This window comes from Melospiza melodia, chromosome 4 (assembly GCF_035770615.1).
Source record: "Melospiza melodia melodia isolate bMelMel2 chromosome 4, bMelMel2.pri, whole genome shotgun sequence".
Classification (NCBI taxonomy): Eukaryota; Metazoa; Chordata; class Aves; order Passeriformes; family Passerellidae; genus Melospiza; species Melospiza melodia.
The window spans coordinates 20,363,878-20,387,191 of NC_086197.1; the positions used below are offsets into that span (position 1 = coordinate 20,363,878).

The 23,314-nt window shown below is 43.5% G+C and overlaps 2 protein-coding genes across 6 annotated transcripts; one reads left to right on the forward strand and one right to left on the reverse strand.

The window, feature by feature from the left end:
- Positions 1-1,043: 1,043 nt before the first annotated feature.
- On the reverse strand, positions 1,044-19,292 carry LOC134417210 (dynein axonemal intermediate chain 7-like). Of its 5 annotated transcripts, XM_063154167.1 has the most exons (16): positions 18,858-19,292; positions 18,380-18,394; positions 16,372-16,402; positions 15,340-15,431; positions 14,307-14,408; positions 11,919-12,056; positions 11,079-11,225; positions 9,895-9,998; positions 8,485-8,764; positions 6,673-6,778; positions 4,235-4,392; positions 3,458-3,602; positions 2,997-3,211; positions 2,235-2,402; positions 1,946-2,059; positions 1,044-1,374 (listed from the first exon to the last, which is right to left on the reverse strand). In XM_063154167.1, exons 1-16 carry the CDS (start codon positions 18,858-18,860, stop codon positions 1,099-1,101), a joined length of 2,094 nt encoding a protein of 697 aa, XP_063010237.1. In that variant the 5' UTR covers positions 18,861-19,292; the 3' UTR covers positions 1,044-1,098. The 5 variants fall into 5 exon arrangements, with proteins under 5 accessions (XP_063010237.1, XP_063010236.1, XP_063010235.1 ...); XM_063154166.1 differs by lacking the exons at positions 18,380-18,394; positions 18,858-19,292 and having other exon boundaries at positions 6,673-6,775; positions 16,372-18,366; XM_063154165.1 differs by lacking the exons at positions 18,380-18,394; positions 18,858-19,292 and having other exon boundaries at positions 16,372-18,366.
- Positions 19,293-19,377: 85 nt separating this feature from the next.
- On the forward strand, positions 19,378-20,893 carry ETFRF1 (electron transfer flavoprotein regulatory factor 1). Its single transcript, XM_063154172.1, has 3 exons — positions 19,378-19,446; positions 20,407-20,512; positions 20,619-20,893. The coding sequence occupies exons 2-3, from the start codon at positions 20,468-20,470 to the stop codon at positions 20,832-20,834; spliced, it is 261 nt and encodes an 86-aa protein (XP_063010242.1). The 5' UTR covers positions 19,378-19,446; positions 20,407-20,467; the 3' UTR covers positions 20,835-20,893.
- The last annotated feature ends 2,421 nt before the right edge of the window (positions 20,894-23,314 follow it).

Genomic DNA, 23,314 nt, shown 5'->3' on the forward strand with positions numbered 1-23,314 from the left:
TGATAACCTATTCTTGTGATTGTTGAGTTTAGATTTATTGATTAAATTTATTAATCAAAAAATTGCCTTTATTTTCTATGAGAGTTCAAAGATGAGCATTTGTTCTACCTAATGGTACAGCTTTGCAATAAAATGTTTGCTTCTCTATGTCCTTTCCCCCCTACAGAGATGATTTTGGTAATGTAAAAAATAAAGTGTAGTGCTCAGGGCATGCTCTCCTTTTCCCTAATTAGAGGTAGCAGTTTCCTAATTAGAGGTAGCAGTTTTTGGCTTTCAAAGCATTCTTCATTTGACTGTACACATAAATTTATTACAAATAATCAGTGATTAAGATCAGCTTTTTGGGATTGTGATACACAAACAGCATCCAAACCTGCAGAGGAGATGCTCCTCCAGTGTCTGGACTGCATATTCAGACATCTGAGGATGGGTGCAGATACTTCAATTAGGGCAGGGAAGGGTTAAGAGGTGTAGTTCTGTCCCCTCTCCTGGTTCCTCATTTGTAACAATTTGTGACATCAGCTACACTGCAGTAAGTGGGTCCTGGTTTGATGCATTGTTGCAAACCAGTCCTAGATGGAAAAATACTATATATATATATATATATATATATATATATATATATGTGTGTGTGTGTGTGTGTGTGTGTGTGTGTGTGCACATGTATATATGTATATATATGTATGTGTATATATATATGTATATATACATACACATATATATACATAGATATATGTATATGTATGTGTATATATATATATACACATATATATATATATATACACACATATATATACACACACACACATATATATGTATGTATAAATGCTTTTGTGACAAGCTTCTAAGGGAGACTGGGCATTGGTCACCAATTGTGTTTTGTTGCAGTTCTTCCCTTACTTCCCTCTTTCAACCATTCAATTTTTTTCTATAAAACATGTCTAGGTGGTTTAGCCACAACTGAATAAAGAATTTATTTTGCTTGAACAAAGATAAAATGTTTGCATTTTAGAACCTGTTTGAATGTTTTGACTAGAAAAGGATTTAAGACTTGAAATGTAACTTTATTGAAAACTTTTGAAGGAAAGCATGCAGCATTTAAGAGAATGCTAAGACTCTGGTAGCAAGGAGCAGCTGATACACAGAATCAATGAACATGCAGCCAGCTCTTTCCACTTTTTCCATGGCTTCATTGCTGGCAGACTCCTTGACCATATGGTAGAGTGTGGAGTGAAATTCAGATTCTTCTTGCACCTCTTCTGAAAAAGCTTCACTGGTTTCAGTGAGCTTGAGGTGTTGCACTTTCTCACCATCGAACATCAGAAGAGACCAGTGGTTGCCTTTGGCAGAACCTGCTGTCAGATGTTCACTCACCTATTGCAGGAAGAAATGCACTGAGGTGAAGCCTGTGCCACTGTCACAGCACAAATTCCAATATTTGTGTCCCATGCATTTAACCTGAGTGAGACAGCCACTGCAGCTCTCACAGTGGGGTGTGCTGCCTTTCTCCAGCCACACCTGGGGCTGTTTGTCTGGCTGGCAGAAGTTTTAACCATGTGTTTTAGTTCACAGGTGGAGACAAACCAACAGAGAGGTTGCTCACTGCCTCCCCTGCAGCAAGGAGCAAAAGAAACCCTACAGGCAGGAACAAAGTCCCAGCAGTTCTTTACAAAGCTGGCAGAGCAGATAGCTGATTCTCAAGGGGCCTCTGGAGAGCATGAAGCTCTGTCACCCCAGCTCTGGCTAAAGCCTCCCTTGGTGACTTCTCAGTTCCATTTTCCTTAGCAAGTGTCTTTGCTGCTGAGGTTTGTGTCCCTGAGAGCTCTCAGGGGCAGCCTGTGACACTGAACTGGGGCAGGGGCTGAAGCCACCAGGGTGAGTTGATTGTTTTAGCTGGGGATGGGCTCAATGCTGGCCTGCCCTGGAACTTTGGGGCTCCACAAACCTTGAACACGACTTGCTCTGGCCCCGCTTCTCCGTTCCACTTGCTGTGAGCAAAAGCAAAAGCAGCTGCCAGCAGAGCCATCTGTTCATAGGCCCTCACTTCTGCCAGGGGACCCTGCAGGGACAACACAAACCAGACAAACACATCTCTCTCCTCTCCCTGTGCTCCAGCAGGGCCAGAGCCTGCTTTGCTCTGCCCTGCCTCAGCTGGCAGCACAGCAGCTCCCAGGGCAGCAAAGGCTGACCTGAGTGAAAACAGGGAAAAGCCACCAGGAACCTCTGGCACTCACCTTCCTGGGCACAGGGACATACTTGGGAGAGTGCTCTGCTGGGAAAATGTTCACTCCAGCTCTTTTCAAAGCTGCTCTGAGGGCAAGAGGACTCATCCATTTCCCTGTGATGTGGGAAAGCACCTCCTCCTCTTCCACCACTACTGAAGACAACATACACTGATTATCCTGTTGTACAAACCAGTGAAAGCAACTTACTGGTCATGGAAGCTCCTTTCTGGCTTAGGCTTCAAATACTGATAGTTTTGCTATGCTGGGTATTACCCACATCATCTGCTACTCTGGGCTGTGACCTTTCATTTACAGATCCTGAAGAAAGCCAGCCTTGGTAGGAATCAGAAATGACCCTGGTGTACTGATTTATACACCAATGAACAGATGGATAATCATGAGTAGCTTGAACTTTGGGAAGAAACAAGGAGCATGGGTAATGGGCTGCCAGAACTCCCTGTATTTCTCTTGGTAGAGCTGGAGGAGAGAGGAACTTTTCAGCTCTCTAAGAGGGGGAACAGGCTTGAATGCAGCAAGGCAAAACCAGCAGCAAAGCACTGACTGAAACTTTCCAGAGCAAATGCACGTTTCTGCTATGTGAAATGTGCTATTTCTCATAGTAAATAACTGACATTAAATAACCAGTGCAGTGCTTGGAAAGGAAGAGAGATTCAAATTGCTCTCGTAGAAGCATCCCAAATTCTTAATCAGGGACAATAATTATGGGGGATTTTATCTGCAAATGTTTGATTAAAAAATGATTGACGGTACCTTAATTTGTATCTGAATGGTTGCAAAGACTGCGGTAATTGTGAAGAGGCCTTCATCCACACCAGTAGGGTGCAATTCCCAGGCCTGATAGGGCAGGTTCAGGTGAGCATCCTGGAGAAGGGCTACTGTAGAAAAGCCACCCATGCTGAAGGTGATGCTCTTTTTTTCTGCTTCATAGGTTATCTTGCTGATGCCATCAGTTCTCCACCATTGGCCTGGACAAAGAGGATGGAAAGATGTACATGGAAGGCTTCTGGCAGTAATGCTGAAGTAAAATAAACCAAAGAAGTAGTAATAAAAAGAAAATGTAAAATCCCCAAATCAATTAACATTCAAGTCCCCAAACTATTTCTGGGCTCCAAACTGGCCCTTATCTTTACAGCTGGACTGTAACAAGAGTCTAACTCAGGTACAAATTCCACTATTCAAATTTGAAATAAATTTATGTCTGAAGTTCAGACCTGCAGGATCCCATCGGGCTAGCACAGGCACTTTAAAATAAATCACATTATCAGGGAGCCTCAGGGTGATCTGTACTGCTTCCTGTGTGCCATCTTCAGCCTTTCCTGGGGAATATGGATACTCCTCCAGTCCAACATCCAGCAGCTTTGGCAAGAGAGGAAAAGGACAGATAAGGGGTTTATCAGAAAACGCAGGTTTTTTTCTTTGAGTTCATCTAACACTGCAAAGCTTTTTAACACCCATTTAAAGTGGTTTGCTAACCCTGCAGGTGTCCAAGCCCAGCTTTGGAGGCAGTGGAGGAGCAGCCTTGGGAGGCCCTGGGCCCCTCCTGAGCTGCTGCAGCGCCCTCAGGGCAGGGCCAGCGGGGCTCGGCCATTCCTCACAGAGCCCCAGGCACCGGGAGCAGGGCAGGCAAAGGCAGCTGCGATTGCACTGTCCCACAGGGGCTGGGAATGAACATCCCGGGCCTCTTCCCCTGCCCTCTGGGTTTGGCCTTTTGGGAATTGTGCTTATTAAAGGTTTCCAGCTCCACAGTGCCCTCTGTGGGGTAGGTCGGTGCTAGAGGAAACCAGAACCCCGTGCCCGCAGTCCTCAGCCAGCCTGCAGGGCCTGGAGCTGAACCAGCAGTGGGGTTTGGTACCACTGCGCTCCCACCTTTCGCGTGTGAAAAACTGACGATTTGCAAACCTTGCTTGGTCAGTTTGCTCTCAGAACTCGTGTGCAGTGCATGTGACAGCAGTGACAAACCCCAGGGGCTGCTCCCTGTCCTCCCTCACCTCCACCATGATCCAGTCCCCGACGTCCTGGGCCTGGGGCGGCAGCCGCAGGACAGAGATGTGGAACACGCCCCCCACGGGCACCAGCTGCTCCAAATCCACAACTCGCGGGGCCTCTTCTCCGCCTCCCGGCGCCTCCTGCAGCGGGGCCTCCTCCTCTGGAAGTGCAGCAGACAGCGGGAGCTCAGCGGTGCTCGGACCCACCGGCATTGCCCGGTGCCGATGCTCCCTCCGTGCCGGGAGCGCTTCCCTGTGCAGCGTTCCAGCCCCATCTGCTGGCGCTCCTCAGCATCCCTGGAACCGGGACGGCGGGAGCTGGGCAAGGAAAAGCACTCGGGACTGGGGCTGAGCTTTTGGATTTGCAGTTCCAAATGCTTTCTGTGGGAATAAGGTTTTACTGACAGAATGAGTCCATCGTTACCCACAGAAGAATTTCACAAGCACAATAATACAGTAGATTCTAGGCAGGTTTAGTAAGATTCTTTTGATACAAAAAGAAATGAAGCAGATAAAGAGATATATAAAAATAAAAGAAGTCATGTGTTGAAGGTGAAAGACATGGTAATTAGGAAGAGCAAGAGGATTTAACATGAAACACAATTTTCAGATAACAAAGATAATTCCTTTTTTTTTCCTATGCATAATTACATATATAGAACAAATGTATGAACTTAAGGTTTAATTAGTTGGAAAATGTTAGTAAAATGCAGAAACACTGTGGAAAAAATTGCCATAAATATTTTCTTTAAAAAAACAAACCAGCTCACATAAAACATCACATGGAGGAGAGGAGTTATTTTTGACAGGAATCAAGAAAAAGGTGTTCAATACTGTAAAAACAGCTACTTTAATTGTTATGAAATTTGCTCTGAGAGAATAGGACCATATCAAAAAATGAGAATGCTCTCTATAAATTGTCTTCAAGCTTAAAAAAAAAAATGAAGATGGTGTTAATGTCAGATTTAGTTACATTCTGCAGAGGTTTTGCTCTACTGTATCACACACCACCATAATGGCTTTTAGAGTTATTCTGAACAGCAAACTTACTAAGTAGCAAAAAACATTTTAGTGCATTTTACAGTGGTAGCTTACACTTGAGCTTGCTTTTTAAAATAGTATTACAAAGATATATAAGTATCTTCTAAAGAAACTATTTATTGTCCCAAGGTAATTTATCTCCTTAACAGAGGCACAATAAGGGTAAATCCAGAGAAACTGTCACTCTTCTCTGTTGTTGCATTTCTGGTTTTTAACCCTCATTTACCTGACTCCTTGTTTCCCACTTAAGGTAACTGAGCACCCTCTCACTGCTCTTCTCAAACGTGATTGAAAGAGTTTGCAAACCATGAGCATGCCAGAAAAAGCAGTTTTTTTCCTTCTTTCCTTATTAAAACATATAAAAAAGCTGGAAAACACTCAGGTATAATTGTGCACATCTGTGCACATCCACGTCATCTAATACTGTGGTAGGGGTTTTCAAAGCCTGACAGAAATAAAATACAAATTCCTCCACATGAGGCCCAAGTCCTTTATATTCTTTTGAAAACCTTGCTTTTAGGGTCTAGTCTGACAAATGGTTCTCTGGACTGTGCTCAGTCCAAAGTGTTGTGGGGTGGGGTTTGTTTTTTACCAGAAGAAAAAGGCTGTAAAGTGGAGCTAAATTATGCTAATAGCTGTTTGCAGTTGTTTTATTTAAGTCAGTACCACAAGAAAACACATTCTTATTAAACCAAAGGACAACACCACAACGCTGGAGAAATTTGTAACTTTTGTGAGACAGACAAACAGTTTTAGTTCCTAGAACTATGCCCTCTCACTTTAAGCACCCATTCAGGTAATACTCAGTACCATCCCACCCTACACCAACACCTACCATAATATGCATTGGACTCATCATTTTCTGAGGAAGTAAATCTCCCCAGAGCCTGGCAGATTCATAAAGATTGTGTGTCTCATCCATAAACACATGTATAATAATACACATATCTATCTAAACATGATAAACATGAACATAAGCATAAATAATAAAGGAATAAAAATATGTATGGGGACAAACTCCATTTTCCTATCTGTCCTGTTATCTCCAGACATGATTTAACAATCATTAATAGAAATGTCAACAAACCCCAAGTGTTATCAAAACATCCCTGTATTTATAAACTTTGCTCCATTCACATGTAGATATTGCAGTGTTTCCATGGATCGTGGAATGGCCTGGGTTGGAAGGGACCTTTTCAGTCCAGTTCCAGCCCCCTGGGCACCTTCACCTACCCCAGGTTGTTCCAAGCCCCATCCATCCTGTCTTGGACACTTCCAGGGATGGGGCAGCCCCAGCTTCTCTGGGCAACCTGTGCCAGGGCCTCACCACCCTCACAGGGAATTTTTAACACATAAAATACTTAGCCTAAGTGTGCTGCACATAAAAAATAACCAAATACCTTGTGATGGCTCCTCCAAATTTTCTGAATTCTTCTCAGTTTCCTCCTGTGTCTCTTTTATATCACCTGTGTTATTGCTGGTCTCCTTCAATGAGGCAGAACTCTTCTAGACGAAAAGCAAGAGACATTTTTCCAACAGTCAGAGACAAACACAATGAAGAACAAGGTATCACCTCCTCCAAGGAGGCCCAAGGAGAAGGGATACACAAACATTTGTACCAATCTTGCTATAGGGTCAAGGTTTTAAGAGAAATAATTTCTATCTAGCTATCAGAAATATTTTGATTAAAGGTACTCTCTGATTTGGAACTGGATTTAGAGACAAAGTAATTACTTTATTTCCACAGCAAATTCCATCTTGAGCTCCCTGAGTACCAAACAAGCACCCAACACTTTTTCAGCAGAGCGTGCACTCAAAACTTGTGCTTTTTGCTGATTCTACAGTCAGCAGAGTGGCACACAGTAACATGCATGTCGAGGCTGAATCCAAATCAACACTGACACTGTGCCAGAACCCCATCTGCAGCTTTGGCCAGTGCCTGGCCCAGGAGATTTATTCCCTTTCACACTGTATTTCACTGTGTTTACACACAGCAATGTGAAGGAGCTCAAGGTACATCCCCTGGATTTCCAGACAAATATCCAGCGCAGACAGGGATTCATCCATGTCACAGCACACTCCTCTGGAGGCACAGCACCTTCTGTGCCTGCCAGCATTGGGAAGAACACAAATCTCCTCAAACAGGACAGGAGGTGAGAGGACAGAAGCTGAGAGAAGTGGAGCCTTCAGAGGGAAGAGGAAAATCCACAAAATGGATTGAGAGAACGAGTGCCAAGACCTGGGAAAGAAAAAGAGAGGGAATAAAATGAAGCAGCTTAAAGAAAGTCTGAGAAATGTAGGTGAAAAGTGCCAAAAGATAAGATGTGTCATATAAAAAAAGAAAAAAGGAAGCAAGAGAAGCAGGGTTTCAAGCACTGATTCATTACAAAGGTGTTGGGGACTGAAAAGGAGAAAAGCCATGATCATGGACAAAGGTTCAGTCCCTGTTTGATCCCTGTGTGGATCCCAGAATTTATTCACTTAAGAGTTGGACTCAAGGATCCTTGTGGGTCCCCTTCCATTCATATTATCCCATGAAATTGCTCCAAACATATAAGAAGGCCAAAAACTTGATGTTTTGTCAGCTATTTCTGCATCATTTTAGGCAGAGAACACAGGGCATTTATCTGAAAGTCACAGATAAATACACAGAGTGAAAACCCCAAATGCAGTATGGACAACACAAAACCAAGCAACCTCCATCACACCTAGAGCCAACATGTTCCATGGAAGAGAGCTGAGGAAGAGGACAGGCAGAAATCATATTTGAAAAGGCTCTAACAGCAAAGGGTCAGCACACAGACATGGAGCAGCCAGGCACTTCACAGCCAACACCTGCTGAACCCTGAATCTTAGTCTGCATGCTGCAAATTTCCCTAAAATTGGATTCCTGCTGAGATTTTTGTGGGGCTGTCAGTTTTGCAGAAGCAGAATCCATTAATCTGTATTTATGCCAGAGATTTACAGAAATATCTTGCAATGGCACTTCATGCTTGGTTCCTTCTCTTAAACCACCAACCAAATGCCAATTGCACACCCTGTCCAAACTTCCCATCTTTGCACTCCCTTGAGAAGATCTATGACCCTGTTGACACAAGCTGCCTTTTCCTATGAAACATGTAAGGATTTGGCTGTCCTGCACAGAACACTGTGACTGAGCCTGAAGTTTACAAGAGCAGTGTAGGGTATCCTTTGAGGAGGTTTTTACCCACCTTTCTGCCCTTAGAACCCGTTTTTTCTGCAGCAGGCACGCTGGGTTCTTCCGTGCCTTCCTCCTCCTCCTCTGCCGATCCTTGCCCAGTGTCCTGTGGCTGCTCAGCTGACTCCAGGGTGGCGGGGCCCTCCGGCCGCGGCAGCCCCTGGCACTGCACCCACAGCGGGGACACGTGGTCGTAGCGGGTGTACAGCACGCGAACGGCCACGCTGCTCAGAGCCAGGGACAGGGGCAGCTCAAAGGCGTGCCCCGCCTCCTGGAACACGTGGTCCTTGTACCTGCGAGGGCAGGGACACAGCACAGGGCCCGGTCACAGAGCAGCACTGCACTGCTGCTCCTCACAATGCCACATCTCTGCTGGGATTCCTCACAATGTCTCATCTCTGCTGGGATTCCTCACAATGTCTCATCTCTGCTGGGATTCCTCACAATGCCACATCTCTGCTGGGATTTGCTCCAGTGCCATCCCACAGCATTTCTCTGTGAGACCCTGCAGCAAAGCCACAGCTGCATCAAGGGGATCAGAAGTTTCCAAAATAAGTTTTGACAGGATGACAATGAGGCAGGATCAGATGGCAGCTCTTCTAGAAACTACATTCCTGGTAAAACCGACTAATTTATTGGGAAAATTCCTGCACAGCTGTCTGTGTTACATCACTCTCTCTTTCAAAATAATTCAAACAATACTTACTTTTGAATAAGATAAGCTAGTCATAAGTTCTAAAATCTTCCAGTAAAGCAACACCTAGCTTTTAATTGTTGGTTGAATACTTTAAATGAATCTTTCTGCTGCCCACAAGGCTTTAACACTTAACCCATACGGGTTCTTCCTGCAGGTCAGTCTGACACTGCTCAGCACTCACCTTTCTACTCATCTTAACAAAACTCACAACAACAGGTCCTTAGCCAAGCTTTTAATAACTTAGTCCTTATGTTTATGAGGGGGAGTAGGAAGTCTGCTCAAAATTTCATTTTGACAATGTACCATTTATATGGTAATCCAATAAAAACACAAAACTTAGATTCAGAAATGATAGTGCATCCCAGGCTCTAAATTATTTTCTCTAACTGAGCACAAAGTATCATTCACTGCTTTGCAAGCAACTGCAACAACTTAGAAAATATTAAATGCATCAGCAAGAAACACTGCTTCCAGAGGAATTTCAATTTTCTGCATAAGCTTTACTGTTTTTCTTCCAAATTTGTTGTCAGTGACAGGGTTCTGCTTGCTGCATTTTAAGAAAGAAATTTTTATATCTCTAAAGCCCTCCTTAGCAGCAGCCAGCACTGAGACCCTGCAGAATGGATGCTATTCAACAACAACAAAAAGATTATGAGAAATTGATTCTTAGTGTTTACTCAACAAAGCCAGGCCACATTTCAAATTAATAATTTCAGTGTGCTGTACCTTACTTTCATCTTCAGATTGGCCCAAAGACAGAAAGTAACATTTTTATCCTTTAGGACTGTGTGCATATTCCCACTTTCAGAATCTTCATACATACTAGCTATCTACAAAGAAAAAAGCCAATGAAATAATTTGTTATTTATTTCACTGTGATTTACCTACATTTACTTGAATAAATAAATAAATAAATGTAAGAATAAAAAGACACCAGACCAAGCCCAGCTGTGTTGTATTTATATATTAAAGCACAACAGTTATAAACTCAAATATGTTGCTTAAAATTTGAACTACATTGCTTCTTTTTCTCTGACTTCATAAATTCTGTGAGCCAAGTACTGCCAAATATGGGTTCTTCCATTATTTCTCTAATCTCAGGATAAATTATAAAAAACAAACAAAAAGAGGATTTACTGAGCAATAATGGACTCCTACCCCAGATGCACTGTACAGATTATTTTATCATTTAGGCAGCATCAAACTTGTGAAATACTAATTCTATTGGGAGCTTAATCCTAAATTCAGTAAACGAGAATTTAACATTTCTTAATTTGCAGGGGGGGTTGTCTGTGCCCATACAACTGGTTCACTATTTCACTCATATTCCTTTGCTAAACATACTTTACATATATGATTATTATTCTTGAAATAGCAAGGTCACTACCTACACATGCAGCTCAGAAAACTGACTCTCCAGCACAATTTCATTTTTTTGTTTGAGTACTCTTCACCTTTCCCAAGATCTTAGTTTCAAAAATATTTTAATTACGTGATCTTGTATAAAAAAACGTGTACAAGGCAACCTTATGAGTTGCTTTTCACATGAACTTGTATTAAAAAAATGTGTACAAGGCAACCTTATGAGTTGCTTTTTACATCTACAATTTTTTGGCACAGTCAACAAATTTCACACAGCACCTCTTCTTATCATCATCCCCAAGTCTCACAAAATTTCCCAGTAGTTTATTCTTGTCTGACTTAACGACGAGATTTACCACTGTAAAGTTCAGATTTTCAGGGGTTTTGAGTGATTACAAAGTCTGGTGAGTGCTAGAATCATGATTTGGAAACTCACAGACTCATCTCTGTGCCAGTTTAGGACCAAACAGAGCCAAGCATCATTGAAGGACACTTGGTGTTAACTTACGTGCACAAATCACAGCTTTGAAGCAGAAAACCTCACTCACTTTGAGCAGGCTCTGGGTAGCATCATTGTATTTCTGATGAAGCAGATCCTGCAGCTGCAGAATAACTTGCAGGTACTGCTCTTGTTTCTCGTCTGTGATGTCTTCTGGTGCTGTCTCCAACAGCAGAAACTCCAACTTCTCAATCAACTAGAAAACATTTACATGGGAAAAGTATTTGTTTTGACACCATCTGTAACATATTGTGTGTTCTGTCATGAAAAATGAGGCAAACCTACTTCCTTTGCATCTAAACAGATTTTGGTCATAAAAGGAACTTTTTTTTTTTTAATAGATGGATAAGAAATCTAACTCAGAATCAAACCAACCCAAGGAAACCTGTATTACACATGCAACTTTCCCCCCCAGTTTGCAGAAGACCCCATTTAACTTTCTGAAAAACAACATAAAGTCAGAATAAATGAAAATAAAATCCTGAATTTACAGAGCAGGCACAGATTGCTAAAAATTGCTTCACATGCTATCAATGGCTGGTGACTTCTGTTGGTAAAAATCAATTCTGGGAACTTTTGCTCTTACATGACATTTTACTGGCTCAATGTCACAAAATGAGGCTGTTGTCCACTAAAGCATTTATATCTGACATGAGCTTTATGCTCTGGTTTAAAATGGAAGGGAGTATGGGTGTTGGAATGCTAGACCTCAGTGTAAGAAACACAGCAAAAATCCCTTAAATGCATGTTGAAAGTCAATACACATCCTCTTCAGGGTTAACAATAGAGCTCTAATTTAGGAAAAATAGAAAAATTGAAAAATGGGAAAATAGAGTTAGAGAGGGCTGTTAAGGATATGTTAAACTGAAATACACATTTAAACACTTACATGCAGCACCACTTCCCCCTTCTCCATCACAAGCTGCACATCCTGATCTTGCTCATCACACCACAAGCTCATGAAAGTGTTGATTTCCTGAGGCACAGTGGGGTCAGGAGTCCCATCACAGCTCAGGTAGTGCTCCCACTGCAGGAGAGTGCACAGAAAAGTGGATACAGGTGTGCTGCACACTGCTATTACAAGAAAAAGGAGGATTCTGAAAGACAAATATATTATAGTGACAAATCCACACCTGCATCTAAACAGGATTCTAACACCACCTGGTTTATTATCCCTAAGCCAGGAAAAAAAGGTTTATTTTGATATTAATGTGTTAAGATGCTTCTGCCCACCTCACACTTGTTCATAGCTATTTATCAGTGGGTTCTGCTCTGCTCCACAAAAACAATGAATTCAGTACCTGCCACAAGGGAGGGGCTGGAAGAATAAAATGACAGAGAACAGAAGTGAGGAAGATGCAGGTGGAAGAGGCAGGTGGGTCTCAGATCAGATTCTGCCAAGAAAACTGAAAATTCCTACACTGGCAATAAAGTTGATTAAGAGCCTCCACTGCAACACATTTACTCCTCCTTTCTCTGCCTCTGAAGGAGATTTCCTCTCCCTTACCAGCATCAATTATCCTGTTGCAGAAACCTCTGGTAGGAATGTGAAATCCTAGATCAGGACTTTTTAAAAATAATTTTATTTTCAAATCAATTCTTGGTCATTCCTATAAGAGGTGGAAGGAAAAAATCAGTGGCAGACTAAACCCACTTAATGGCAAACATAAGCCTAACATTGGCTCATGGGATCAATTTACTACCCATAATGGAATTTTTTCATCCCTAGAATAGGATATTAAGAAAACATTGCCCCCCTGTTTGCTGTGAAGATTAATAACCCCATGCTGCTGAAAATTGCATTGCAAAGGAAAATGTGTCTTTTAAAGCAAAGCACTTATAGGATTGCATTCCCAACCACTTCCAGCAGCATTCCCACTGACTTCAAACAAAGCAACAATAGGGCAGTGCTGAGTGCACTGCAAACTCCTGTATAGAAGAGTGATCAATTTTCAGTAGTAAGACATCTGATTTCTTTTTTGTACATCTTTGCACTTAAAAGAGAGCTTCACTTTTATCATCACATTCTTAGAAGTAACAGCATTTTTTTGAGAAAAAGGGTAAATTTCATGGTAAGTTGTAAATGCATATCTTCATCTAAATTGAAATTAATCAGAAATAGATATGGAAACTCAATATTTGGTATTATATATTTATTTTATGCTAAATAATCTTAACAACAGACTAAAAGAAACTCTGGTATTTCCCATAATCTACCAGTGTTTTATCAGACTTATTTTAAAATCAATAGTTCTAGTTTGTCAAAAACATCCACAAACAACAGCTGGCAATGATCACAAGCTGCAACAGGGAAATGCCAACTGCATTCAGAGAAAAATTGTTAGAGTGAGAGTTGTAAGGCTGTCAAAGATGCTGTGGTACCTCCAACTTTTAAACATTTCAAAACCCAACTGAGCACCTTGATTTAACTTCAGACTTTGCCCTGCTTGGTGCAGGAGGCTGAACTGCAGGAATTTCAGAAGTCCTCTCTACATGATTTATCCAACATGATTGTGGAGTTGCTCTGCAGAGACTTTAACAGGATTAGGCAATAACAATACAAAGACAAAATCCTTGTGTCCACAGGCCTGTAGGATATTAAACCTTTGGTTCCTTACCTGACCAAATGTCACGATCAGACTGTTACTGAGTGATGTGTCTGCAGGATTCTCAAGAGTGAAATCTGCTCTATTTCCACACCTTACCACTTCAAATTGAACTTGACAGGTACAAAATGCCACTGGGAGCTGATACAGCCACCATGGATGTCACCCTAAACTGCAGACATCAACTTTTAGCTGCATTTTCAGACATTTCCAGCCCTGACCTGGGTTTGTGCCACATCCTTCAACAATCTGGCAAACCTCTCTCTCTGAATGATGACCTGTGATATCCAGAGGCCACTGAAACAAATAATCTACAGAATTTCTTTTTAAGCCCTGACAGAACTTTTTTGGTGAAATGGTTAAAAGCAGAATGAATTAAAGAAATAAAAGATGAAGAACAGCTACCAGAACATCTGAAATTACAATTCCTTGCGACTGTTGGGGTAAGGTGTGGGGCATTGATACTTTGATCACCAAACAGGCTCCTCTTTGCCCACATTTCCTTTCTGTGTGCTCCAAAGCACAGAAGATAAGAGAGTGAGCATGGCCTGTCACTGCTTTGAGATGAAATTCAAAATGCTGCCATAGCACTCACATACATTCAAGAACTGAAAGCTCCTGAAGTCTCTTCCTTGCCAAACCTCTGGGCAGATCTTGGCAAGAAAACTTACCTTGGCTTGTTCTCTGTAATCCATTTTCCACTGCTTTGCAGAAAGAAACTTCTGTGCCAGTGAATTATATTGGGCTAGTTCAGACTCCCTCTCTCCTTCATACTGTTAAAAAAATACACATACCAAACAGAGCAGTTCAATATTTGCCTTATTTCTTACAATTATTTCACATAGAAGAAACAAATTGGGGATATTTGAATGAGTTGTTATTTAAACAAATCCAAACACTGAAAACTTGGGGTTTTTTTTATGAAACATCCATTTGAGAAGACTGCAGTAGTTTGAAATATGTTATTGTCATCACAGTAGCTGCTGAGCCACATGATAAACATAATGTCACATATGATTGCAACCTCTCACTTCAACAGTTTCCATATCAGCATCCTGGAGCCAGCTCTAATGGGAGCTGCTACAATATGTAAGGATAATTTGGAAAAAACATGCAAGATTGTTTTATTTTTTCCCTTTTAGTTTCTATTATTTTAAGGTCATCTTCTCCCTAGGAGGAAAACAATATTCTGTGAAGTACAAGAGGAGTAGACAAGAGTGACTCTTTCAAAAAAAAATTAGTTTGTTGTAAATCTCTTTTTTTTTTTTTTTTCTTTTTAAACACAAAAATATTTATCTATTACCAATCAGTTTTTGTTCTGAATGCCAGGCTGGTCAGAAAAATAAATATACATAGTCTAATACACACACATATATATAAATACAACTACAAATCACTGTATCTGCCTGAACAGGGAACCAATTAGGAATTTGTAGCAAATATCCTCATGGGGAATATGAAAAATATATTCAGTTAAAAGCACAGTGGAAATGGGAAATAAAAAAAAATGCATTTAACCAAACTTAAGAAACACATATGACAAAAGGTAATGTATTTAAATTTATCAAAACTGGAAAATCTCTCAATATTGCTCCCAGCAATAAGTGCATAAGGAAATGAATTCCTATAAATCACTGGTGTGTTACAGGCCTTGTCTCAAGTTCAGAAATAGGATTAGATTTTTTCATTGAGTAAAAGACCAACCTTTGCCTCGAGCCTTTCCACGAGCTCCCGATACAGTCTCTCCCTTTCAAGTCTTGCTTCTTCTTCTTGTTGAGCTCTCAACAGGGCTTCAGCTGAGGATTGGAAAGAGATCAAGGGCATAACTATGCTTTCCTAAATACAATCTAAGAGATTATTTGGTTACCAGCTGTCATGAGAAAACCACTATAAAATGAGCAACATAAATGTTTATCTTTCACTGCACAGAAATCTCCCATATGAAGATTGATCCAAATTTATTTGAATACTACAAAAACACACTGTCTCTGGCACTGCCCCATCAGTGTGCAAGTGCTCTCTCCATCAGCAGCTTCAATGGACACAGGTTCTCAATCCAAAGTCTTGAGTGAAACTCAGTGCTTTAATCCCAAATTCCTCTTCTTCTTTCCTACAATTTCAATTTTACAGCTGTCTGTTCACTGAAATCCACTTCAGGATCGGCTACTCCACAGCCCTGGCTTCTCTCTGCTGCCATAGGGACTAGAAAATTAGAGAGGATGTGAAAACTAGAACTGATTCCACCTCTAAACCTTCAGCCTAAGATGGCACAGCCTGTGTGCCATCCAGATGTCCCCAAACAGTGACTTGATGTCATCACCTCCAAGTAAATCATGTCAAGTGTGTGCTGCACTGAGGCAAGAGCAGCAGCAGCTCCCAAATCTGCCTGTGCCCACCTGAGCTTCCACTCTCACCACAAAAGCTTAGCAGTAATTGGCAGTCACTTCCTGGCAGTCACAGCATGCCCAAGCCCCCACCAGGATGGATTAATGGCAAGTTAATTCTTCCCAACTTGCTAATTGCAGTAGGAATAACTAGAGAAGAGAGTATTGCTCTGATAGGGAAGGGAGGGGCAGCATCAAGGAGCAGGGAGTTTGGTCACACCAGGAAAGAGGGAAGAACATTTTCATTTGTGAAACAGAGACAGCAATTCACATCTAGTTCAGGGCCTTCTGTCCATTTATTTAAAATTAACAGTTTGTCCATCACATTCCCTTGAAATGAAGTGCACAGTACCTCTCAGCCTCGCTGCCTTTCCTTTCTTTCCCTTTTTGCCATTGAATTTCATGTTTGCAGTAAGGGAGAAGAAAACAAATGTCAGTATTATTGAAGACATTTTGGCAGTTTTATAACTCTATAACTTTGCCCTTCCAATGTGATCCCTCAATTAAGATTTTACCCTCTCGAGACAGCCAAGCCCCCAGAATAGTAATGCACATTCTGGACTAAATTTTTTCTCTTCTCTTTTTTATGGTAAGGTCTTAAAATTAATGCATTTTTCTATGCTTTTATTTTATAATTAATGCATTCCCAAACACAGCCACAACACAAGAGCATTAAAATCTTTTGGTTTAATGTAGAAATTGAATAGCAGGAAGATCTGCTAAGAAAGCAGATACTACAACTTCAAACATTCTAGGAAATTCTGGAAAATGTATTTTGGGACAAGCCTGGCATTTAGAAGCAACTAATTTACAAGAAAAAAAAGCAAAGAAATCTCTTTTCTGTTATAAAATCTCACTCCAGACAGTTCACTGTTCACCTCCAGCATATCCTAGAGTAACTATATTTTAAATTTGAGGTTCTCAGAAAGTATTTGACCACTGTTCCTTCTTCACACACACTTATTTCACACTTTGATTTCGACTATCACACATTCAGATATAAATAACTACTTGTTCACATCACACTACTTGGCACGGCAATAAATACATTGGCATAAATATATATATAAATGCAACTTTGAGTACAGAGATTGCCATGAAGCTGGGACAAATACAATGGTGACAGTTAAGTGTCACCAGAGCCTGAGTGCATCTTATTGCATTTAGTACCTAAGCATTCATTTGCAAAATTATCCCAAAATAGAGTCAGTAAAAGTCACACTGCTACCCATTAGGATTTCAGGGAAGAGTTTGTTCTTTTCATTTCGGAAAATAAATAAATAGATAAATAAATAAATAAACTGAAAACGGAAAACCTGCCTGTTTCAATTACCTGAAATCAAATTTTAGTCAAATTCTTTTCACATTCCTGACTTAACAGAGCACTGAGAAGAGTGAGATGCACAGCTGGGGAGGGGTAGATAAATTCATTATCACTGAATTAAGGATAACCTACAGGACCAATTCATGCAACTCAATTTCCCGTGGACTTCTGCCTGCTCTCCCTTCACTCCCCTTATTCTGTGTCTAGCCTATGGCTCAAATAACAGAATCCCAGAAGCATTCAGGTTGGAAAAGGCCTCCAAGATCATAAAGTCCAAGCTGTGCCCAATCCCCACATTGTCCCCCAGCTCAGAGCACTGAGTGCCATGACCAGGTTTTCCTTGGACACCTCCAGGCATGGCAACTCCAAACTTCCCTGGGCAGCCCCTTCCAATGCCTGACAAACCTTTCATGATGAAATTCCTGCTGATGTCCAACCTGACCTGCCCTGGCGCAGCTTGAGGCCATTCCTCACCTCCTGTCCCCTGTTCCTTGGGAGCAGAGCCCGAATTCCCCTGGCTGCCCCCTCCTGTCAGGGGGTTGTGCAGAGCCAGAAGGTCCCTCCTGAGCCTCCTTTTCTCCAGGCTCACCCTCACAGCTGTACCTGGTGCTCCAGCCCCTTCCCTTCTCTAGACACGCTCCAGCCCTTCCATGCCCATCTTGCAGTGAGGGGCCCAGAACTGACACAGCACTGGAAGTGTGGCCCCACCAGAGCCCAGGGGACAGGGGGACAGTCACTGTCCTGATCCTGCTGCCACCTCATGGCGGGGACAGAGCCAGGACAGCGCCTCTCGTCTCTCCCTGGACACCCGTTGCCAAGCCAAACAAGCAGCGGCTGCGCTGGCCATGCTCCCTCCAGCAGCGCTGCAGGAACATTTGGCTTCCCTGCTCAAGGCACAAAAGCTCGGTGTCCTGGAGACGCCTCTTCCCCCTTCAGATTCATTAACCCTGGCCAGCTGCCTCAGGAAAAAAAACCAAAAAAATCGGATAAAAAAATAAACACAACAGTGAACTGAAGCACATTTCTGCCCACCTACCTTTTTTTTTGGAGCCTAAAGGATCAGAAGGGGGAAAAAAGGAAAGAGAACATCAGAAAACAATGTATGAGCTAGAAAGGAATAATTAGAAAAACAGTATTACTCTGTTAAAATTGGATGTGATCATCTATTGAAAAACTATAATGACAAGAATTTCAATACTGCAGAAAATTAACCACTAATACATGACTCCTGGAATGAAGTTTTTTTTTACTACGGAGCCATTCTGGCAACAAAGTGTGAGCCACCTCCCGGCTGGCTCCACACGGAGCAGCCACAGCAGCAACCCACGGCACAAGGGCTCACACCGGGGCTCACACCACAGATAATGCGGCCCTCGGCTGCTTCTTTCATCCTCAAAGCCTTTCTCCCACCTCCCGGGACTTCGGCAGCTCACAAGAACACCCCGCTTTACTCCACACCTCATCCTTCCCCATCCCACCATGTAACCCGTACCCAGGCCCCTTCCCTGCCCCACCATGGCCTGCCGCGGGTGGCGGTGCCCGTGTCCCTCAGGATGCGATCCTCCCGCAGGTGGCAGTGCCCGTGTCCCTGAGGAAGCCGGTGCCCGTGTCCCTCAGGATGCGATCCTGCCGCAAGTGGCGGTGCCTGTAGTGGTGCCCGTGTCCCTCAGGACGCGATCCCGCCGCGGGTGGCGGTGCCCGCGTTCCTCAGGATGCGATCCCGACAAGGGTGGCAGTGCCCGTGTCCCTCAGGATGCGATCCCGCCGCAAGTGGCGGTGCCCGTGTCCCTGAGGACGCCGGTGCCCGTGGCAGTGCCCGCCTCCCTCAGGCTCCTGGAGCCCGTGTCCCTCAGGACGGCGGTGCCCGCGCCCGCCTCCCTCAGGCTGCCCGCCTCCCTCAGGCTCCCGGTTCCCCTGGCGGTGCCCGTGGCGGTGCCCGCGTCCCTCAGACTCCCGGTGCCCTTGGCCGTGCCCGCCTCCCTCAGGCTCCCGCCCCCCTCGGGCCCCGCCCGCTGCCCCGGCGGCGGCGGCGCAGGCGCAGCTCGGGCCGGGCGCTCCCGGCGCTGCCGTAAAGCGGCACGGCGGCGGTTCCGGGAGCAGCGGGTGAGATCCCGGTCCGGCCTCGCCGGGATCCGCGGGGAACCGGGCGTGGCTCCGGGGGGAACGGGGCGGCGGGCAGAGCCAGGGCGAGGCTGCGGCCCGAGGGGGCCCGCAGCGGGAGCTGGACTGGATTCCATTCGCTTGTGATTTGGTTTTGGCTGCCCCGTCCCTGGCAGCGTCCGAGGCCAGGCTGGGCGGGACTCTGAGCAAGCCGGGACAGTGGAAGGTGTCCCTGCCCACAGCCCTGGGTTGGGACGAGATAATCTTTAAGGTTCTTTCCTGTGATTTTGAAAGTCACAGAATACAGAAATAAGAATCAGTTACTTTGTCACTTGTCCTTACGTTTTGCCGGTGCACACTGGACTCAATTTGTAATGCACTTGAAGAGTCCTTAAAAAAGTAAAATTTATGAATGTGACAGTTGCAGGAATATAAACGTATATTTATAAAATGGATATATCTATATATACAATATAGGAATATGTGATACATAAATATATGTGGAGATAGAAATAAATACATCAAAATATGTTATTATAAACATTACTATGTGAATATATAAAATACATCAATATGGATTCTATTTAGATATCTTTATATATATATATATATGTATATATATATATATATAAAAATATGTAGATACAGTTTTTTAGTAGACCACAGAAGCAGCCAGGCCAGCAGGTGCAGAATTGTAAGGGTGTGAGAAAGCAGCCAATGAACAGCACAAAGTGTCCCAGTTGTTGAAAGTTATTAGAAGTTTCTTGTTTTCTGTTTGAGGGGGGAGGGGAGAAGACAATGAGAAGCTAAATAGAATAAAAAGTAGGAAAGAAAAAGAAAGAAGAGATGGAGTAGAACCAGAATCAGAGCAAATGGGGCTTGGTAGGATACAGAAGTTTCAGGAAGGCTGAGGCGGTTCACTGACTCCCAGAGAAGGCTAATTTCAAATTGATTATCCTTCAGGTAACAAAACCCAAACAAACAAAAAAAATCACACAAGGACACAGTTCACTGAAATGTGAGAATGGCCAATTCTTTAAGAAGTGAAGTGATAAAACTGTACAAAAATGTAAGTGTCTCAAATGCCACCAGCACTTTCCTTAACCAGAAAACAAACCCCCTTTCACTGTGCACTCAGTTAATTAAAACCACATTATTATTCTTTTCTCCCCAAGCTGCTGTACCTTGGAAGGGAGTATCCCAAAGGAGCAGACTACTTCAGAAGCCGTTTGAAAGCAGCTTTTCTAAAAAACAAAGATGAGACAGACCCAGAAAAAATTAAGCAGCTGATTGCCCGGGGAGAGTTTGTTATAAAGGAGCTGGAGGCTTTGTACTTCCTGAGGAAATACCGAGCCATGAAGCAGCGCTACTACAGCGACGACAAGCCCTGACCGTGCCTGTAACCACACACACCCAGGAAAGGTAACAATAAAAGAGCTCTAACTGCAAAGATGTGACATGTAAATCCTTCCAACCCCTCTACAGCACGAATGAGGGAGCTGCTTCCCTGCCAGGGGTCACTTGAAGGGTTTGGGTGTGCAGGTTATGGGTAATAGGTTTTCCTGTGCTGCTTTTGACCTCCTCAAACTGAAACTTCAGGTATGAAAGGATTTTGCAGGAAGGAGTGGTTGTACTGCCCTGTTTTGTTTCACTTCAATGCTTGTGTTGAACAGAAACTCTTCTTACCCCATAGCTGTGTGATTGGGTGTCAGTTCAAGGTGCTGTGCTTGTTACCTGAAAGATGATTTAAAATCCTCCACATTGAACAATCTGATTCTGCTGGAAATGAGCACCCTCTCAGAAGTGAGGCTCCCAGCCCTGGAGAGGGAGTGCTGTGTTCAGTTCTGGTCTCCACAGTGCAGGAAAGACAAGGAGCTCCTGGAGAGGATCAAGCAGGGGCCATAAACATGAGGGGTCTGGAGCATCTCTTATGAGGAGGGACTGCAGGAGCTGGGCCTGTTTAGTCCAGAGAAGAGAAGACTCAGAGGGGATCTCAATGCATACAAATATCTCAATGGTGGGTGCCAAGAGGACGGTGCCAGGCTCCCCTCAGTGGTGTCCAGGACAAGGAGCAATGGCCATAAACATAAAGCAAGGAGTTCCACCTCATGAGGAAGAATTTCTGTACACTGAGGGTGGCAGAGCCCTGAACAGTTGTCCAGGGAGGATGTGGAGTCTCCTTCTCTGTGGACATCCCAAACTCACCTGGACTTGTTCCTGTGTCACCTGCTCCAGGTGACCCTGCCTGGGCAGGGGGCTTGGATTAAATGGTCTGCAGAGGTCCCTTCCAACCCTGACTATTCTGTCAAAGTAAATTCTTACAGTTTGTAACCTCACCTGCTCAGCCTGCAGAGGCACCACCTTGCTGTGTCAGGGAGACAGCTGTGGGGTCAGGAAAGGGGTGTTTGAACAACAGTGCTTTAAGCACTTGGGCCCTGAAGACAACTCCTGCAACTCCTCCCACGCTCTCTTGTCACTGCTGGTTCTCCACATAGAGCAGCTGATTTCTGCTGTTGTGTAACTGCTGCAGCAGGAATAGAAAACTTGATCTTTGCCCTGGAAGAGGAGTTTGGCCATGGCTGTTTGCTCCAGGCTGTCTCTGTAGGCCTTGGCTCAACTCACACTTTGTCAGAAGTGATACTCTGCTGGGTTGGTTGGTGTTTCCGCCAACTAAGTGACACTGGAGGGAGAAATAATCTTTAAAAACAGGTAAGGAATCACTGCAGTAGAGCTGTTGGCAAGCTTTCACACTGGCACTAAGGAGTGTTTTAAGGTCACTCAAAGAATTGCCAGCAAAGGAATCAGCAAAACCAGGTTTAATATAAAAATGAAAGTGTGGCAAAGTCCATTCAACAAAGTTCACTCCAGTATTTACTAGGTGGTTAAAGCACACAGAGAAAAAAGCAAACTAAAATCTACAATCAATCAATTAAAATCAAAATCAACCAAAACTTATTTCTGAGGATGGTGGGGATACAAAAAGGGTAAGGATAAAATGATTAAGGGAGATGTTCCCATTGAGTCACTAAGTTCAGAGTGGACCCCCCCTTGCTGAACTGAACCCCAGATCTGACCAGTAGTTTATGACTGAAGGTTTAATAGCACTTAAACTTAACAGCACTTAGTCCATAGTTTAACTGAGAACAATTTAACTAAAGATTCATACAGAATTTCCTATAAGCACAACAGCAATTCACTCATAGGCCTGAGTTACTTAGAATCTCTGAGAATACTACCCATGGTACATTTTCTATAGCATATCTACACTCACAAACAGTCCTGAAGGAGTATGTAGAAGGTATAAAATTCCCCTGGAATTCACTGAAGCACTTACCTTGGATACCTTTGCCTCTTGTCAGTGGCTGAAGGGTTGAGCCTCAAGGAAGGGGGGCATCATTCCATGCTCTGCTGTCAGTGTTGGTTCTCCAAATACAGCAAACAGGGGTTCACTGGCTCTGAGGGAGACTTGGTCCCTGCCCACTGCAGTCCAGCAGAGCTCCAAGGGCCTCACTCAGCCCCACTCTTTATGGGGTCACAAGTGAGGTGGGTTTAGTCAGCACAGTCCAGGTCAGTGACTTCCTTTGAAGTTTCAAAAGCAAAAATGTTGTTCCACTGGGGGTGTTTTTCAGCCAGGCAAATAAGTTTCCAGGGCTGTTGGTTACAAAGCAGGAGCTCTTCAGACAGCACCAATTCCTGGGAACTGTTCCTGAAGAGCTCCAGAGGAGCTCAGCCCAGGTGCTGAGTGAGCATTTCTGATATTACAGCTGGCCTGAGGAGGAGGGAGGGGGGATGCAGCACCATCCTCACAGAATTCTAGGACAGAATTTACAAAGTGATGGCAGAGTACAGTACCTTGTGATGAAATGCACAG

Excerpts from the sequence above, each read along its gene's own strand:
- LOC134417210 (XM_063154165.1), bottom strand. The coding sequence starts at position 16,471 with ATGTCTTCAATAATACTGACATTTGTTTTCTTCTCCCTTACTGCAAAC. Across the intron at positions 6,779-8,484 it reads CGGGTTCTAAGGGCAGAAAG|AAGAGTTCTGCCTCATTGAA; the intron begins GTGGGTAAAAAC and ends CTTTTCGTCTAG. Across the intron at positions 2,403-2,996 it reads CCATTCAGATACAAATTAAG|GATAATCAGTGTATGTTGTC; the intron begins GTACCGTCAATC and ends TTTGTACAACAG.
- ETFRF1 (XM_063154172.1), top strand. The coding sequence starts at position 20,468 with ATGGCCAATTCTTTAAGAAGTGAAGTGATAAAACTGTACAAAAAT. Across the intron at positions 20,513-20,618 it reads TGATAAAACTGTACAAAAAT|CTGCTGTACCTTGGAAGGGA; the intron begins GTAAGTGTCTCA and ends TTTCTCCCCAAG.